The 20,798-nt window shown below is 32.8% G+C and overlaps 1 protein-coding gene across 2 annotated transcripts in view; it reads left to right on the forward strand.

Annotated features, from left to right (window-relative positions):
- Positions 1-13,361, forward strand: part of LOC138703822 (probable ATP-dependent RNA helicase DDX60) — a 42,671-nt gene extending 29,310 nt beyond the window's left edge. Inside the window, exons 6-9 of one of the 2 annotated variants that reach the window (XM_069832027.1) lie at positions 1,032-1,319; positions 2,521-2,677; positions 4,042-4,178; positions 7,877-13,361. In XM_069832027.1, the coding sequence (XP_069688128.1) occupies positions 1,032-1,319; positions 2,521-2,677; positions 4,042-4,178; positions 7,877-8,191 (897 nt within the window). In that variant the 3' untranslated portion in view covers positions 8,192-13,361. Of the gene's footprint in view, positions 1-1,031; positions 1,320-2,520; positions 2,678-4,041; positions 4,179-7,876 lie in introns of those variants that run through there. The other variant, XM_069832028.1, reaches the window with a different exon arrangement.
- The last annotated feature ends 7,437 nt before the right edge of the window (positions 13,362-20,798 follow it).

Consider the following 20,798-nt stretch of genomic DNA (forward strand, 5'->3'; position numbering starts at 1 on the left):
CTGTCGTATACTTCAGCGCTCCACGGTTGTGTTCTGTTTGCAAATCACGTAAGCATAATCATGAAAGTTTGGAGTTCGCAAACTTTCATGTTAACGTCTAACGGAATGTTAATGTCAGTGTTTACGTAAGTCATTGTGAATGGTCCCATTTGGTAACCTGGCCGCAAACTTCTGTGTTTATGTTACGGTTATGTTTAATTTTCATTGTGAATGGAGCTTTCTGTTAGTGTTTTACACATTTAGGTGAAAGATTATTATTCATCGTGTATGAGACGTTTGGATTACTCTGATGTAGGCTAACTTTTTCAAGTTGTCATTAGCAAACAACTATTGCACAATTAATCCCAATGAATTGTTCCATAGCAACAAGACATGTGTCACAGCGTCCACACCTGTGGAGTAACGGTTAGTGTGTCTCGCCGCGAAGCCAGGCGGCGCGGGTTCGATCCCCGGTCGGGGCAAGTTACCTGGTTGAGGTTTTTTCCATGGTTTTCCCTCAACCTAATATGAGCAAATTCTGTGTAACTTTCCGTGCTGGACCCCGGACTCATTTCACCGGCATTATCACCTTCATCTCATTCAGACGCTAAATAACCTAAGATGTTGATAAAGCATCGTAAAATAACCTACTAAAAATAATTAAAATGTGTCACAGCTTTAAGTAAATGATTGTAACCATCACTGCTATAAAAGTTAATTGTCTATACTAGGGACTGAATTCATCTCGCAAAGAATGCATCAAACAGTATTATTACAATATATATATATATATATATATATATATATATATATATATATATATATATATATATAACCTACATATTCATGATGTACGTTGTAGTCGAATATGAAATAAATTAAAACGGACCTAATTGCTACTAAGACAAGGTAGTTTCGAAGTCTCTCCTGAAAGTGCGCTATGCTTTATATTCTGAAATAGATCACTATACTGTTAGAGAATGAACACACTCGTAATATACTTCTGTAAATTGGCATTATATAATGTTGGTTGCCTGTGTTTCTCTTTTAAGGGCTTGTTGGATGACGAAGGAAAACCACAAATTATGACCGGCATTGTTACACATCTCCACTATCATGAACCTGGAAACCTGGCATTTGTGTACCTCTGGAAATCTGGAGTTCTCAGAGAGATCTGTAAGAAAGATGAAGGTGGCAGAATCTCGAAAGAGACCCAGATTAATTTAATTGTTGTGCTAAGCTACTTATTTGCAACCCAGCCACTTCGGAGAAAGGAAAAAAGAGAGAAGTATCACAATTCAAAAGTAGTGTTACCTCCTCTCCCGCAAGAAGTTAAGGAGGTAAATTTTGTTTTGACGTGTTTTCATTTGTTTATGTAATTGCTATATGAAACTGTCTTTCTTAAGAAAAGAATGTCTTGTAACCAGTGTTAGGTCCACATCAAAGGTGAAACATGTTCATATTTACCATCTTCTAATTGAATTACTTTTACATCCACCAGAAACATTATAGCCTACTGTATTTTATACTGCATATATTTCAATTTTTAACGCATATTTCAACAGTTTTTACTGTAAAGTTGCATGCATATTTTCAGGTTTTTTTAACGCATAGAAGTTCCGTGGTCTAGTAACGCTCCAATATTATCTTATTATTTGTTCCATAATAATAATCATAATAATAATAATAATAAAATTATATAATTATCATTAAGTTATTTTAATATTCTCAAATCTTGGTATTCCAGATTTAAATGTGTAGATTTCCCAGTTAAGCAATATCACATACAAAAATATAAATTATTCTTTTTATCGTTATTAATTTTTATGCTCGACTATGCCGAAATGTAGTAATTATACACCTGGTAGCAGCCCTTTAATGGACCTCATTAAAGTACACCTATTCATTAAAGTTCAGGTGTTCCACCAATCAGAAAAACACCATTGTAGCAATATGAAAGCGCAAGTATGGATTATTCTCGGATATGCAATCGAAAAACAACTAGCGAAACGTCACGGAGGCTGGAAATCCAATACTGTCGCAGGAGGTTATGTTCTGTTACTATAATAATTAGCGTAATTGTAAATAATATTCAAATAAATTCAATTTGACATCTCGTTTTTCAATGTCTAAATCAATTTCAAGGTTATATCAAGATTAATCTTTATTTTACTCTCTAGATTATATCAAGGTCAATGACATTTGTTTCTAGGAAAAAATCAATACTTTCGCGTCAGCACACATCTCACAATTTACGAGATATTGCACAAGGTCAGTTCCGCTCCCCAGTCAGATAAGAATAGCATGAATACTTATGAATAATTTCAAGTTAGAAATATGGTCGAGCATAAAAAGTCGTATGAAACTTGCCTATAATGATAATTAAGACGCTCGTATGAAAATTATGAAACTCGCTTGCGGTCGTTTCATAAACATACTCGCGTCTTAATTACTACCATTATAGGCTCGTTGCATAATGTACTATTATCATTCTGTTTTACCATTTCGTGTTACTCCTTCACCTGCTTTGTTTGCACACAGGTGTTGGAAATGTACAACAACGAGGTGAAGTACATCTTTGATAATTACTTCAGAAATGTGGCAATGCAGATTGCAATGGAAATGCATGAAGATATCTCGCTTCCCTTATCAGGTGTAAAATTTGAGCCACAAGAAACTTTCTGTCCAGCAACGGAAGGTAATATTCGTACAATGTTAGGATGTAATTGATAAAAAGTAATAGTCGACTATCCTCTGCATTAAATATGGGTTTTGATATGGTATTGTGATATGGGATCACCCATTTCCAGCCTATTAGCAGAAATATTCATACACATTATAGAACAGACATATATAGGCCTACTAAACAAAAACAACAATAAATACGCAGACAACATCATATATTGGCATAGATACTAATACCGGTACTAGGAAACAAAGGAAACAAAAGACAGATTAAAAACCTACATCAACACATAAACAAAATACATCCAAAGCTACACTACACACTAGAAATCGAAAACAACAAATCCATGAACTTCCTAGACATCACAATAACAAAAGTATATAACAAACACACCTTCAAAATCTACAGAAAATCCACAACAATCACCACACACATACACAACACATCCAATCACCCAACACAGCACAAACAAGCTGCATTTTGAGCCATGGTACACAGAGTACCCAACATACCAATGAGCCAGCAGGACTACAAATAAGAAATGAAATATATCATAAAATAGGTAGCACAATAAAATGGATACAACCCCAACATAATACACAACATAATAAAAAATACAAAACATAATTACAAGAAACATAGGAACACAACACAAACACAAGAACACAAAAAATACATCACACTAACATACGAAAACAAAAACACACATAAGATCGCATCTTCATTCTAGAAATTAAACTATAACATCGCATACAGAACACAAAACACTCTACAAAAGCATCCCAACACACAAACAAACAAATACAACATCACAGGTGTATACAAACTCACATGCAATAGCTGCAACAACTTCTACATCGGACACACAGGCAGATAATTTCAAACACGTTACAAAGAACACATCATCAAATCACATAACACTTCCACATAAGAACACATCACAAATGCCAACCACACCTACAGGAACATAGACACAGACATGGGAATAATACATATCCAACCGAAAAACAAGAAAAAAAAACACTAGAACAATACGAAATATACAGACACACAAAAACACATCCACAACAAATCTTCAACACACAACTGAATTTCAGAACACACACACTATTTGACTCCACATTACACTACACAAAAGCATTCTCACCAGGGGCGAAGACATCGGAAGACGCGAGGACCACGCAGTTCTGAAGATGGGTCCCAAGCCGAAACTAGTCAACTAGGTATTTTTAAATTTAGTTCAAATTAACACGTGAAAGTAATATGTATATATTTTTTTTATTCCTAAGTAATACAGTATTAAAAGTTGTGTAATCAATATGTGTATATTTATTTTAATTATTTATTAGTTATTGAACATTAAATGTATGTTACAGGTCCCATGGATCTTGAGAAATACATCACGGACACATGCAACCAAAATACCATTTGTTCCTCCTTTGCCGCCCTGTCTGGCCATTCTGACGATGGATTGTATTCCTCTTCAGATACGATTACCAACATAAGACATGAGGTGAACAAGTGTTATACTACTGGGTTCAAAAAGTTCCCGGAATTTTACTACCATTTTTCGTATTAATATATAACAAGGGATATTATACATTTGTTTTGTTGGTAACATTCATGATGTCATTTCCTTAAAGTTTGTTGATAATGGCGATTGTTGGTTTTGAGTTGTAGGCAATTGTTTATCATAGTGTTTTGTTTGTTCGTCGCATTTTGTAATTATGTCCACAGAGCAACGTACAAACATCAAGTTCTGTGTTTTGTTACACAAAACTCCTGCAGAGATTTCTTAAACAAAATTATTGCTGGTGATGAAACTTGGTGCTACTTGTACGACCCAGTCCCTAAACGACAGTCATCTGAGTGGAAATTGAAAACATCTCCTCGGAAGCAAAAATTTCCTAGGGACACTTCCAAAAGCAAAGTTATGTTGGAAGTTTTCTTCGACTCTCAGGGTCTCATCCACCATGAGTTCATTCCAGAAGGTCGTACTGTAATGAAAGAATTGTACGTAGAAATCCTCCTTCGCCTCCGGGACTCAGTGAGAAGGAAACGTCCAGAAAAGTGGGTAGAAAATAACTGGTTCCTTATGCATGACAACGCACCTGCTCATCGCGCAATTATTGTAAAGAATTTTCTTGCCAGCACAACATAACTGCTTTGGATCACCCACCAGACTCTCCTGATCTCTCACCACCCGATTACTTTCTGTTTCCCCGTCTGAAAAGTCATCTGAAAGGACGGAGATTCAATGCTGAAGAGGTTATCGCAAACGCGACGAGAGCACTAAGACGGGTTTCACAAAATGGCTTCCAGGCCTGCTTCCAGGAACTCTACACGCGTTGGCAAAAGTGTGTTGTTGCGGAAGGCAACTATTTTGAAAGGAATGCTGTAGAATAGTGTTTAAGGTACGTTGTTTCTATGATACTAGCAAATTCCGGGAACTTTTTGAACCTAGTATGTATTTTACACTATTTGTAATTACTCACGTATCTGAAATAATGTTTTATATTATGTATGTATTATTTTGTTTAGGCCTATATATTTTACTCACTTTTTATGCGTTGTACATTTTACTTATCCGCTAAATTAAGCATTAATATTACAACAATGAAAACAGAATATCATCATTAAGAATTGCAGCTGTGCACGAGATGCAATAAAATTATTGTGCAGGACTTCTACTGCGATAATGACTAGTAAAAAAATGTAGAAGATAATTCGTTTTCGTCACATTGTTGACAAGTAACTCCATCTGTTAGCACAACCATAAAGCATCTAATAGATGCTATAGAGTACCCAACAACGAAAAAAAAACAAATAAAAAAAATATAATAATAATAATAATAATAATAATAATAATAATAATAATAATAATAATAATAATAATAATATATGAATTTGGGTCCACTGCTGTGGAGTAACGAATAGCATGTCTGTGAAACGAGTAGACCTGAGTTCAAATTCTGGTTGGGGATTTTTCTGAGGTTTTTCCTCAACCAACTGAAGCATAATTTCTGGGCAACTTTGGACATTGGACCTCGGACTCATTTCGCCATCATTATTCATATATCATTATCTTCATTACCATACCCCGTGTTAAGTTCACAGTGCATTGTACTATATACATACAAAGAGTGGCCGTTAGCCATTTATTTGTCTATTTTCTTTGATTGTGAATATGAAGTGACAGAATAAAAGTTATTTCTTTTTAAAAGTCTCGTCCAAAAGTAAATTTCACGACAAAGGTCCTCATTTGAAAATTGAAAGTTGACCCCAGTTACCTACTTCCGTTATGTCTCGGTAAATGAAAGTTGTTCTTGTTGTTACTGTTTTCTAATGCCAGGCGTTTGACAATAAAGTCATTTGACCTCTTGCACTCCAATAATTTTCAAAGATATTATCATGGTCAGCCATTGAAGCACAGATTTTGAGGTGTTCCGAATCCATTTCTTGGTTTGAGTTGCACAATGGCAGTTAGGGGACTGATATATTCCAATTCTATGCAGGTGTTTGGCCAAACAATCACGGCCTGTTGCCAATCTAAATGCAGCTACAGACGATTTTCGTGGTAAATCGGGAATTAACTGTGGATTATGATGCAAAGAGTTCCATTTTTCTCTTGAGATTGTGTTATCAAATTTTGTTTGTTGAAGTCTAAGTATGTAGATTTAATAAATGGTAAATGAAAGTATACTACCAATAAATAAAGATATATAGTTTTTGGTAACAAAATTTGTTTCGCGAACTCCCACTGTTATGTAGTTTTTCGAGGAAAACACGTGATAAGGGTGTAATGAAAAAATTAAATAAGGTATAAATGCACATTTTAGTCCCGTTTTTCTCCGAGATCGGTTTTATTTAAAACTAGCCGTACCCGTGCGCTCCGCTGCACCCGTTAGAAATAAATATAAAGTAATTACATAATTAAAATAGGACATTTGATCCAGGGAACATTCGTGTTTGATAGAAGGATAAATCGTTTAATATGTTACTTAATTTAAATTGCATCCAAATAATTAAAATGCGATCATTTTGGTCCAGAGACACTCATTTGGTGCAATGACAATTCCTTTAACATGTTTCTAATTTTTATTACATGCAACCATAGTTTAATGAACATTGACATCATTTAGATTTAATGTGTATACTTTATTTTACTTGTTATAGGTTTCCATTGAATTATCGTAATAACTTAATTTTAACCCTTGTTCTCTACGTATTCAGTAAATGACGTTTGGCCCACTATGGTTCTGAACCCTTCAAATAACTTAAATTATATTATATAATATTACATTACATATATTATATTATTATATTATATTATATTATATTATATTATATTATATTATATTATATTATATTACATTATATCAGAAGTTACTGTAATAACATTATAGCATTATGTCCATCTAGAGAAACTACACTTTCCAATGGTGAAATAATAATTAATTATACAAATCGGTTAATTTAGCTTCCGATATTACTTCACACAAACACAGAAACATTCTCTGTAGGCTATCTTTCATAGCTTTCGATTGTTGCTGTCCAAGGCCCCTTATAGACGAAGTCATTTGTTTTTTATTTCATTATACGGCCTTAGATGGCAGTTATTTTAATTTTAAAATTCATTTATCTCATTAAATATCAGTCCTATCAAATTTTTTCAAGGAATAAGACTTATCGCAAATTATTTTTAAAGAAACTTTTGTTATGTAACATTTTTCAGAAAAAGCAATAATAAGCGAGATATTTCGATTTATTTAATTCAGGCCCCCTTATAACCCTCCTTTTAAATAATGTAGTTTGAATGCCATATAGTCTAAAATCTAAGTTACAACGAGCATAATTCATATTCCAATTTTCATCGAAATCCGTTCACCCATTATCGCGTGAAAAGGTAACAAACATACAGACAGACAGACATACAAACAAAAATTTAAAAAAAGCGATTTTCGGTTTCAGGGTAGTTAATTATATATGTTAGGACCAATTATTTTTGGAAAATCGAAAATTACCAGAAAAATTTCGGCTACAGATTTATTATTAGTATAGATGTTGTGTCTGTAAGTCCAGTAGTTAACTGTAGCTTTGTTTCTATTATTTTTATAGGCCTATATGGTTTTTTTAGCAAATTATTTATTTGTATTTGTCATTTAAATATTTATTAACTCCTCTTCATACGATGTAATTTTGATTCCTCAGGTATTCACGGATGTGAAAGTGGTGCCACTCATAAAATTGGACAGAACATACAACGGTTATGCATGGGACTTCTACAACCACGGACTTAGGGAAGCCATACAGAACGACAACAAATTGAAGCAAGGATTTGATTTTAGTTTGCTGCAAGATTTCCTATTGGTGATCAAAGTTATAAGGACCAGTTTGGAAGAACTTCAGCCAGTTGATGCAGATGATGCCGTGTTAAAAACATTTTCAGTTGTAGAAGACAACTTTCGTTCCAAATTTCAAAAAGCTTATTATAACAAAGGAAGCTTTATAAAGTTAAAGGACTAAAGGCTCATTCACAATGAAAATTAAACATAACGTAAGCGTTAACTTAACGTTACAGTAAAATCAAGAAGTCATACCATCATTCACGATGGGAACATAAACATAACAGCAAACATATTTGGTAACCATGGAAACATAACAACGACGCCATTTCCTCATATTCTTTCGTGTACTTCAGCGCTCCACGATTGTGTTGTGTTTGCAAATCACGTAAACATAAGCATGAAAGTTTGGAGTTTGCAAACTTTCATGTTAACGTCTTACGGTAATGTTTATGTCAATGCTTATGTGAATCATTGTGAATGATCCTATTTGGTAGCCTGGGCGCAAACTTCTGTGTTTATGTTACGGTTATGTTTAATTTTCATTGTGAATGGGCCTTTAAAGCGTTCTTACTATGGGTCATACTGAAAGTATCTGCGGACTGATATATCGATGGCCCAGAACCAGACTGTTCCAAGTCCATTTTACTATTTTTTTTTTCAGGAGAGCTATTTTAAGCTCCTGACATTCAAGGCTTCATGAAACAATTTGGAATAGCTTCATAGCAACCTTATGGAGAGGAATATTTACGATTTTGTTCGATTCATATATGCAGACAAGAACTGGAACACAATGAAATAAAGATTTCTTTCTTATAAAAAGTTGGACTTAAACAGTCTGGTTCTCAGACATCGATATGTAGAGTAAAACAACGAATTATTTCTGCTTCTTCTTAAATCTTGTGTTTTTGTCTATTTTATGGAACCAGTTATCAAGAGACACTTCTGACACCAGCGCTTTTAAGGCCTCAATCGTCGCTTCAGCATTTTATTCTTGATGATTGGGGATAACAATAAGTAGCGTGCTGCCAGATCAGGAATATAGGACGGATGAGTAATTAATTTTCACACCTGAATTACCCAAAAGTCTATTGTCTGTTCTGCAGTGTGGGGATGCATTGTCACAGTCGAGCATCAAATGTATATTTTCTAAAACTGTCGGTGAACAAATGATGGTATACCAATCGGCATTAACCGTACGACTCTCTAGAACAGAGGTCTCCAAAAAGCGTATCGTCATTCATGCTCTCGATGCTGCCCGCCGAACACAGTGTGCCGTAAGGCTAGAGAAGGGGGAGAGACTCGTACCTCAACAGATGGAAGCGATCAGTGGGGGATCGCGGCAACGGTCTGCTTATGTTTACAAATAATAACATTAAAAGAATAAGAAATATCATACGTTTGTATATTATTTTGACATATATGAAGCTGGAGCACCGTCTGTTGCTATGGACACAAGCCATTGCAAATTCAACCTCTTCTGTTCAATGGTGCTTTTCAGTGCCTGAAATAGATCTTCTCCAGTTGTATTTTGTAATTACTGTACATCTAGAAGACATTCAGACACAGTGAAATGTTCATTAACTCCTCGGATGAAAATGGCTAGGTGAGCTTTGTCATTTCTATCTGTGCTTTCGTCCAACGCAAGTGAGTAAGGTACAAACTGGTTAATTGTGGTTTCGACTTCAGATTCAATTGCATTTACAATATTGAAATTCCTTCTCTGAACTGTAATTGGAAACAATTTAATTTTCTTAAACTTTGACTTTGTTCTGGACACAGTATTTTAGTAACGTCCTGTATGCACTATTTTACAAATGATGCTTCTGTAAAGGGCTGCACTGACTTTCCAATATTCCAAGCTAGAACATAGCTAGCAAGAAACTTTTTTTGTTTAAGATTGAGGACACGTGTGTGATTTTTGTTTGTATTTTCTTGGATTATATTTATCAAAATATTTGTACCCTACGCATTTTACCTAAAATTAAACGAAGAACTATATGTTTGTCATGCGGAACTGAGTGTAGACGTATTGTAATACACTGATTATTATGTATAACCAAGAATTATACAGATAGCCCCAAAATAGGCTAAATTATTTTCACATGTCCAACATGCCTGTATTTGTATGATATTCTTTGTGAAGAGTCAAATATTGTAGTCGCATGTTCAATTTTAACACACCCTTAAGAATTTTCGAACAAATTAAGCATTTCACATTCTCTCTACAAACACAAAAAAATTTCTCTTCCTATTCATCCTTGAATGTGCTACGTCCATGATTAGAAGACATTGTGAAACGGTGGAACACTCCGACCAACACAATGATAATGGCAGTCCGCCACTGCTCTTCGTTTGCGCATAAACATTGAATACAGTACAGGTGGGGATGGGTGAGGCGGAGCGCGCTCATTACGTACTGGCTTCGGTTTCGTTCAGGGGCTTACTCGCGAGTAGGCTTTTGGAGACGTCTGCTCTAGAAGAATAGAGATGACAGGACCAGAGCGATGAAAGAATGAGGTAACCATTTTCTTGTCAGTGCTTCGGCCTCTTTTGAATTTTGTTGGCTTATTTTCGTCTGGAAAGACCCACTGTACCGACTGCCATTTATTTTCAGGCTCATAACATGTTTCCTTACCTGTTACGATGACAAGAACAGAATTTGACTGGCCTCGATTGAATTTTTTAAGCATTTCCGTGCACAAAACAGCACGTGTTTCTTTCTCAACTTTTGTCAAATTATGCGAAATTCACCATGCATACAGCTTTCTCAGAGCATCATGATTATGGGGGATCTTTTGCATTGCACTCTATCCCCAAAAATGCCTGAATCTCGGCATAGGTGATTTGATTATCTTCTGTAATAATTTGACGCACAGCGTGGATATTCTGTCACTGGTCCCTATAGCAGGTTGACCCTTACAGAGATCGTCGCTGATGTATATTCACGTTTGAATTCCGCAAACCAATCACACACAACCCTTCCTGATGCTGCTTCATTTCCAAAAGCATTTTAATGCATTCTTTTGGCGTTAATGACGATTTAAAATAATAAGAAATAATAGCCCGAAAGTCTTGTTGATTTAAATCCATTTATTTCATAAACTGTTAACTTCAAAAATATCTAGGCAATATTTTCTTGGATTTGTAAATATCAGTTGTCTTAGAAACTGAATTACATTTCATTATTGATTTATAAACAGCACTTACCTTAGAAATTGAATTACATTTTTATTATTGATCTATAAATAGCAGTTGTCTTGGAAACTGAATTACATTTCATTATGGATTTATAAACAGCAGTTATCTTAGAAATTGAATTACATTTCATTATTGATTTATAAACAGCAGTTATCTTGGAAACTGAATTACATTTCATTATTGATTTATAAACAGCAATTATCTTGGAAACTGAACTACATTTCATTATTGATTTATAAACAGCAGTTACCTTAGAAATTGAATTACATTTTTATTATTGATTTATAAACAGCAGTCATCTTGGAAACTGAATTACATTTCATTATTGATTTATAAACAGCAGTTACCTTAGGAATTGAATTACATTTTTATTATTGATTTATAAACAGCAATTGTCTTGGAAACTGAATTGCATTTATTATTGAAACAAAAGACAATCGTCAATATAGTTTATTGCTATATGTACTAGCACAGTCCACTATATAGTCACGAAGCTTGAGTTTTGAGGGTGCTAGAAACAATAGACTGTGACGGTACTATTTTGCATTGCCTGTAATGAGGCGATATTAGCGATCCTAGTGGTGAGCAACTATCTAATGTTTGCATATTTACTACGTATTGAGCTTCGCGACTGTATATACTAGACTGTCGTATTAGTTTGTAGAATCTTTCAGTGTGGCCCCTGTAGTACGCTTTCATTGTCTTAGCTTCAGAGATACGTACAAACATGGTGGTTGTCATAAGCCCTTTGTTCCATGCATTTTAGGCATAGACTAATAAACTTCAATCACAGTGAGTTAAAGGATTTATAGACATTGAATATCAGTTAATATAATTTATTTTAGGATTTACAGTAACTTTCATTTCTCTCGATAGTACAAATTAAGAATCAGTGTTTTTTTTTTAATTTCATTTGATTAACATTTCCTGTTAAGTATCTAAATATTTTTATTTAGAAATATTATAAGAGACGATCTTGTAGAAAATTAAATAGCACATGTATCGGTAGCTACAAAATACACGAAATCTCTGAAATAGCTACAAGAGCTTTAATGTGATACTGGTGTTGTCCATTCATTGTGATATAGCCACAGCCTGTAGTTACAGAAATTATATTATTGTACTATTAAAAAAATAACTTTTTGCTTCAAGAGCGGTTTATAATAATATTGCATATTTGTCATACTTTAAATTTGGTTGAAACGACATGATTTATCAAATACCGGTTATAAAAAAAACTTCAGTAATTTTAACATTCAATTTATTTAACCCTTTTTTAACATAAGCGTTGGAAAAATTCTGAATACAGAGTAGAGATAAGATTTAGAAATCATGATTGCACTATTCTACTCAATGCTTGACTGTGGTAAAACTTTTTAACAGACGACCATTTTATATCAACACCCAACTGAACATTTTTAAAATGTCTGTGATAATGGTTTTAAGTGTAGGTATTAAGCTCGTAATAGGCATTAACTGTATTGGATTGGGGATGCTCTCAGTTTCCAGAATCTTATCGTATATTATTTTTGTTTTCAGTATTTTCAGTGTAATATCTTCTTTACTATATAATAGAACCTAATGAATAATTAATACGGTAATGATTTTTGTTTTATTTCCGATAAGTCGTAATACACAATCTTTATTTTGCTCTAACGTGTCTATTGATACAAAAGTCTTCAGTCTAATGACTTATGTTTTTAAGTCCATTTAACGAACGCTTTTGCCTTACCCTAAGGCATATTCAGATTGAAATAAAATGTTACTGTTTTTTACAACTAAAACATTTAAAATTTTAGATAATTTTAAATCTTTTAGGCAACATTTTATTGTATCCTGAAGCCTGGAGATGTCTTAGGTAAGACGAAAACTTTCGTTAAATAAACCTTCGAAAACATAAGATAATACTGTAAATTTTTCTATCTAGACACACGATGAAGATTGTGTATCAGGGTTTGTTAACAGTTTAAGAGGAAAACAAAATAATGGTTTTAAGTCATTTAATTAATCTGACTGGCAAAAATTTGATTCCCCGCCCAATACTCTTACTTCCTGAAGCCAATATTGTAACATTTTTTTTTTGTACATCATAACTGTGTAGTATGTTTTTGTATTTGAAGATGTATTTTAAATAAACAAGAAAATTGAAACTTTTTTATTATTTGTTTAGGCCAGCGTTTCTCAAACTATTTTGAAGTGGGGACCACTTTTTTAAGTCAGAACAGTTCCGAGGACCACCTTACTCTTGTTCCCTTCGAAAGAACTATATCATTTTTGTAGCATATTTTAATACCAGTATACTTATATTTTAAAACAGAATTAATTAATGAACATTAGTTTAATTCAATTAATTTTATATTAGTACTAACTAATTAAGTTAATGTTAGTAGAACAAAATTCATTTTTGTTTCTTTAATAATTCAAGGCTATTAGAGTTTGGATAATCTTTAACAAATTAACTAAACAATATAAATAAATGTTGGTAACCACATTAATGACATGAATGAGTCTGCCGATTCTTGCACAGTTCTATATTTGGATGTACGCTGGTAAGCTTAAGTCGGAGATCGTCACATACATCGAGTCGATCTCGGTACTTTGTTTTTATTAGAGATAGTGATGAAAACCCTTTCTCACACAGATACGTAGAAGCAAACTGAATTATAATCTGTAGAGCACCATTGTACAGTTCACTATATTCTCTTTTCACTTGTGATGAGGTCCAGAAATTAACCATACCTTCCGCTTGGAATTTCATTTCAAGTCCGGTGTCATTCGAGAGTTCAATTAACTGTTCTCTTTCACTCAATGAAAGTTTGTTATTTTCAATATCGCAATGAAAGGGCCATGAAAATTCGTCATATTTACTTGGAAAATACGTTTCAAATTGTGAACATTCTTCAGCAAACATACGCGACCACACATCGCGATAACACAGGTCAGAGTACCGGTACCTAGAGTGTTTTGTTTTTAGTATACTCGCCGTGCTAATTATTTTGATGATACGAGATATAGCGCCGGTACATGGATTCAATTCTCAAAACAAACATTTGTCGGTTCGTGATGGCAAATATTGAAGTATTTTTATTAATGGGAAATATTGAAGTATTTTTATTAATGGGAAATATTGAAGTATTTTTATTAATGGGAAATACTGAAGTATTTTTATTAATGGGAAATACTGAATTATTTTTATTAATGGGAAATACTGAAGTATTTTTATTAATGGGAAATAGTGAAGTATTTTTATTAATGGGAAATATTGAAGTATTTTTATAGATGGGAAATATTGAAGTATTTTTATTAATGGGAAATACTGAAGAATATCATTATTAATGGGAAATAGTGAAGTATTTATATTAATGGGAAATATTGAAGAATTTTTATTAATGGGAAATACTGAAGTATTTTTATTAATGGGAAATACTGAAGTATTTTTATTAATGGGAAATATTGAAGTATTTTTATTAATGGGAAATACTGAAGTATTTTTATTAATGGGAAATATTGAAGTATTTTTATTAATGGGAAATACTGAAGTATTTTTATTAATGGGAAATATTGAAGTATTTTTATTAATGGGAAATATTGAAGTATTTTTATTAATGGGAAATATTGAAGAATTTTTATTAATGGGAAATACTGAAGTATTTTTATTAATGGGAAATATTGAAGTATTTTTATTAATGGGAAATATTGAAGAATTTTTATTAATGGGAAATACTGAAGTATTTTTATTAATGGGAAATACTGAAGTATTTTTATTAATGGGAAATATTGAAGTATTTTTATTAATGGGAAATACTGAAGTATTTTTATTAATGGGAAATATTGAAGTATTTTTATTAATGGGAAATACTGAAGTATTTTTATTAATGGGAAATACTGAAGTATTTTTATTAATGGGAAATATTGAAGTATTTTTATTAATGGGAAATACTGAAGTATTTTTATTAATGGGAAATACTGAAGTATTTTTATTAATGGGAAATACTGAAGTATTATTATTAATAGGAAATATTGAATTATTTTTATTGATGGGAAATACTGAAGTATTTTTATTAATGGGAAATACTGAAGTATTTTTATTAATGGGAAATATTGAAGTATTTTTATTAATGGGAAATACTGAAGTATTTTTATTAATGGGAAATACTGAATTATTTTTATTAATGGGAAATACTGAAGTATTTTTATTAATGGGAAATAGTGAAGAATTTTTATTAATGGGAAATATTGAAGTATTTTTATTAATGGGAAATAGTGAAGTATTTTTACTAATGGGAAATATTGAAGTATTTTTATTAATGGGAAATACTGAAGTACTTTTATTAATGGGAAATACTGAAGTATTTTTATTAAATATAGTGCTAATTTATAGTCCATATTGCTAAAGGCGATTAATTTAGAAGAATTTAACAATTTAACCTTCATTACTGATGAGCAGGGAAAGGATTTATATGTAAATACATATTTACTTATAAAGCTAATATAATTTATATTTTGCATTATCTTTATGTTTCACAATGTGTAGGGTTGAAAAATCCTACTTTTATTTTCCATATTTTTTCCATATTTTAGAGTTTAGTACATATTTTCGTTAATTTCCATATATTTTCCATATTTCATATAAAACAGTCCATATTATATTAGGTTTAACAATAAAACAAAACAAAATTCCATTAACTTTTAAAAATACATTTCAACAATAGAGATTTAAACACATGTTCAGTAATCCCTTTAACATCAGAGTTATTTGAAAATTAGCAGTCCTATCAACAATGGGAAAGTAAGTTACAAAACTGTATTAATTTAATTTAAAATTTTTAACAGACTTCAGTTGTGCAGCTCAACAGTTAAATGCCAGTCAGAGTACACATAGGTTCAGTTTTGTAAATCATACTATAAAGACGGTAAATATGCCAAAAGTACGTCATTCAGTCAATTTAAAATCAAAACTAACAAGTTACATTTCAGAATTTAAAGAAGATGGTTTATCAACTGACAATAAAATATTATTTTGTAATTTGTGTCAGTGTGCAGTATCATCTACACAAAAGTTCCTGGTGCAACAACACATTACAACTAGTAAACATCAGGCCAACAAACAACTAAATTCCAAGCAGAGACAATTGTTTTTAACACAACCAACAACATCGAATGTAAGATCTGAGTTTAACATCGACCTGTGCCGTTCTCTCATCTCTGCTGATATTCCTCTCTACAAACTAAAGAATAAGGTCTTCAGGGAATTCCTTGAAAAATATACTCAACATACAATCCCGGATGAGTCAACACTTAGGAAGACGTATGCTCCATCCATCTACGATGAGACAATACAGAAGATAAGAGATGAAATTAAAGATAGTTCAATTTGGGTTTCCATTGATGAGACTCCCGACAAAGAAGGTAGACTTGTTGGTAATGTAGTTATCGGTTTGTTAAGTGAACAATATTCTGAACGAATTCTTTTACATTGTGATGTTCTAGAAAAGTGCAATAACAAAACTATAGTTAAACTGTTCAACGAAGCTATGGGTATCCTGTGGCCAAAGGGTATTATGTACGATAATGTGTTATTCTTTATTAGCGATGCTGCCCCTTATATGGTCAAAGCTGGACAAGCATTATCTGTTGTATATCCTAAATTGACTCATTTTACTTGTGTGGCGCATGCATTTCATCGTGTGGCAGAAGTGGTCAGAGACAATTTCCCTAAAGTAGATTTGTTGATTTCATCAGTGAAAAAAGTATTTCTCAAAGCTCCCAGTAGAGTTAACGTGTTGAAAGAAATGTACCCTGAAATTCCATTGCCACCAAAGCCAATTTTAACTAGATGGGGTACATGGCTAGAAGCAGTTGAATATTATGCCGAACATATAGACTCTATTAACAATGTTCTCCTTGCATTGGACTCTGAAGATGCAGTCTCAATTGATACTGCGAAAACAGTTACCTGTGACATAAGTGTGAAGAATGACTTAGCTCACATTCAGCATACATTTTCATGCATCATAAAAACGCTCAAAAGTCTCCAAAATAGGCACCTTTCACTATCTGAAAGTTTTGAAATTATAAATAGTACTGTGGAACAACTGAATCGTGGTAGAGGTAAAGTTGCAGATGCAGTAAGAGCTAAGGTGGACACTGTACTTTCAAAAAACCCTGGATATGAAGAACTACAAAAGGTTGTTGCTGTGATGAGTGGTGAATCAACAGTGAAGATTAACTTGGACTTATCCCCAGCAGACATTGTGAAATTTAATTATGCACCAGTTACTTCTTGTGACGTCGAACGCTCTTTTAGTCAGTATAAATCTATCCTCAGAGACAATAGAAGAAGATTCACTTTTCAGCACTTGAAAGAAATGTTTGTAACCTATTGTTATGGTAACAGACAATAAAAATTGTGTTTTGTTGAAACTACATTGGAAGATAAGGTACGTCCATTATATTTTTTGTTTAGTTTGATTAAAATGTACCAATATTTAACGTACATAGTCATTTTTTTATAATTTTAAGTCCATATTTAATTCCATATTTTGGTAAAAATCCATATTTAATTCCATATTTTGGTAAAAATAACTACATATATATTTACATATTTAATATATTTTTAGTCCATATAAATCCGTTCCCTGCTGATGAGTGATGACTAAAGCTAGGATTCGTATGTAGTAAAAGCTAATATTTTTAGTCGGTATAGTTAGTAAACAATCAAGCCATATCCCCCCACTCCTTATACTTGGCATTCTTGTCATTCAGTACTTCCATTAGTTAGCGCTAAGGGTATTTAATCCTCTTAACCACCACTTATTAAATAGCGGGAGTTTAAAAGCTCCATTGTCAAGTCCTTGTGACTTTTCTTGGATTTCGAGTCTTATCAACCAGGCTTAAAACTTCTTAACCGGCATCACACCGACTGAACTATACTCGGCGTCATTCTTAACTCTTACTACATATAAATCCTAGCTCTACTTATGACTATAAAATCTCAGAAATCGAATGTTATGGAATAAGTGAAAGAGAAGACTGAACACGTTACCATTCAGAAATAATGGTTTGAGTCTCAACACAAAGATTTGTGTTCGGTAGATTGTGCGCTGTATTGTGCCTTTTGATTGTAATGTTCGGATTCATTCCGGTTTTGTTCCGATATGCACATCCTTTGCAAAGAACAGTTATATTTCTTAATTTTGTAAAATGGTCACGAATTGAAGACTTGAAGAATCTAGCAAACTGGCTTGCTGTAACAAGAAACCGACTGACGACATTATCCTCGGAATGTGCCATGTATTGCCATCATTTTTAATATAGTGAATCTGTGACTGTCTGGCTAAATTCCCGGAATATTCCCCGAAAACTTCCCAGTCACCAGATTGTAAAAGATTATTAAAATTAAGTAGTATCATTGAATTCACACTCAAAATTCTGTTAATTGGGCTTTTTATATGTAAAACACAGGAAACCATGAACTATGTACACAGAGGTCTAATGTTTCTTTAATAATTATTAACTGCTTAACAACTTTAGAAAAAACGCCCTTTTTCAATTGATGATTACTATTTCAGATTTAAGTTAAAATATACAGACTAATAGTATACATAATAGTATTATGCGTTACAAGAGCGGTATGTTGACGTTTTCATGTTCTCGGAAATTAAAAAAGCTCAACTACGTTTCGCTTTTTCAAACTTTTCCTCGAACATGAAAACAAACATACCGCTCGTATATCGTACATTATTTTGTGCGAAGATCGTTTATTACATACCTGAAAGAGGAATTTCTAATTAGTTGCAATTAAATCTCCATCTTGGTTTCTGTTCAATGACGGCAACTTTGGAAAACAAATATATCTATCTTCAACATTGTTGCTATAAAATGTTTTCTGTGTTTACTATACTGCAGCAGGCCGTGATATACGTCTGTCTTTTTTTTCCCCCAGTCTATGATGAGTCTGGAATCTTGTTGATTTTTTCACGGCTTCCTTAATGTTACTTGCATTACAAATGTAGTAACTTTTGTGGTGTTGTAGAGTTTACTTAATTTTTGCAAATATTTAAAAACAATAATTAACAGTGCAATTTAGGTGAAATTGCAGTGGTAAATTTCCAATTAATAATTATTACTATATTGAACGTCTTTAAAAATAATATGTTAAAAGCCTAAAGCAGTAAAATCAATATGACGCTTAAGCGGTAGCAATAGGGAAATTGTTATGTGTGTTAGGTTGGGAATACTGAATGTGGTATTTCACACTTACCGCGTATTGGTTTTGTGCGGAAAGCAAGCAAATACGCACGATCTCGCACAAAAAATTATACACAAGGCCAGATAAAAGACCCCTCAACGTCAGAGATCGGCAAAACTGTTATGATGACAAGAGTTGTGTTGTGATGTCATTGGATGCAACCTGCTGAACACAGGGAGCGCAACAAAGTGACTGGCCGTGATCGTTAAAAACGTCACAATTTGAGAGAAAACATAGGTTCCAAGATTCAGCTTACTCACCTATAGCTCTATTGATTCAAACGTCGCGGTTAGCGACGTCATTCAGAGACCCACAATCTGCTTCCGCATCTTGTTTCACTCTTACTTTAAGAAAGAGACAGGAGACCAGTGTTGCCAATTCAACGGTTTTAGATTCTGGTTGTTTGACAAAATTACAGTTAAACAGTAATAATCAAACGTTGGCATTCCTCATAAAAATAGTTTCTCCTCCATTATTTCATGTTTTGAAGTTTTCATGTCAAATACCAGTCAGGATTTTTTTTTTTTTTTAAGACTTACCTTCCACCAACTCCGGGCTATAAGCTTGAAACGGTGGAACCAAAAAGGTGTGCTAGTATGGCCGCCAAATTACCCATAGTTCACATCTTTTTCCTGTGTGTTAAACAGCTGTTATGTTCGTAGTATTACGATTACGACTTATGTTTTGTGTTGTGAATATTTTGAAAGTCTAGTAAAATTAAGCGGGTGTTATTTTTATAAAAGCTAATATTCTTTTCTGTTGGTGAATGTAGTGAACAGCAATAAAAGAAAGTAGAAATGAAGTGTTCAGTCCATGTAACAACCATAATACGTTTAATAAAGCTACAGTGAAATGTACATTGATATAATAATCTACTAATTTATTCCTGTTCTCTCCACATCCATTCTAAGCCATTTACGTAAGACAAAATATAATTTTTGAAGCTTCATATGCTAGATAGAGCATAGGTGGACATATTGTGCTGTTGAGTCTAATTTTTTAAATACCTAGAAAAGTACATTTTTATAGTACAAGGTGAAGGTCAACCATGTCAAATATAATTACGTAAGGCTGTTCGACAATAAAATGTCATTATAGGCTGCAGTATTTTCAAAGAGTGTAGACTATAATTTTTATCGTATAGTTGCCACATGGCCTAATACTGGTAAATTACATTATTTTTTTAAATATAGGCCATAAAATATTTTACATTTTTATATACAGTACAAAGAATATATACAGTCCTATTATAATGCTAAATTACATCTTTACTGATCAATTGTTTTATTAATAAATGTTCAGAAAAGTGTAGGCCACATTTTTTATATAGGTTATG

This window comes from Periplaneta americana, chromosome 7 (genome assembly GCF_040183065.1).
Source record: "Periplaneta americana isolate PAMFEO1 chromosome 7, P.americana_PAMFEO1_priV1, whole genome shotgun sequence".
In the NCBI taxonomy this organism is placed as follows: Eukaryota; Metazoa; Arthropoda; class Insecta; order Blattodea; family Blattidae; genus Periplaneta; species Periplaneta americana.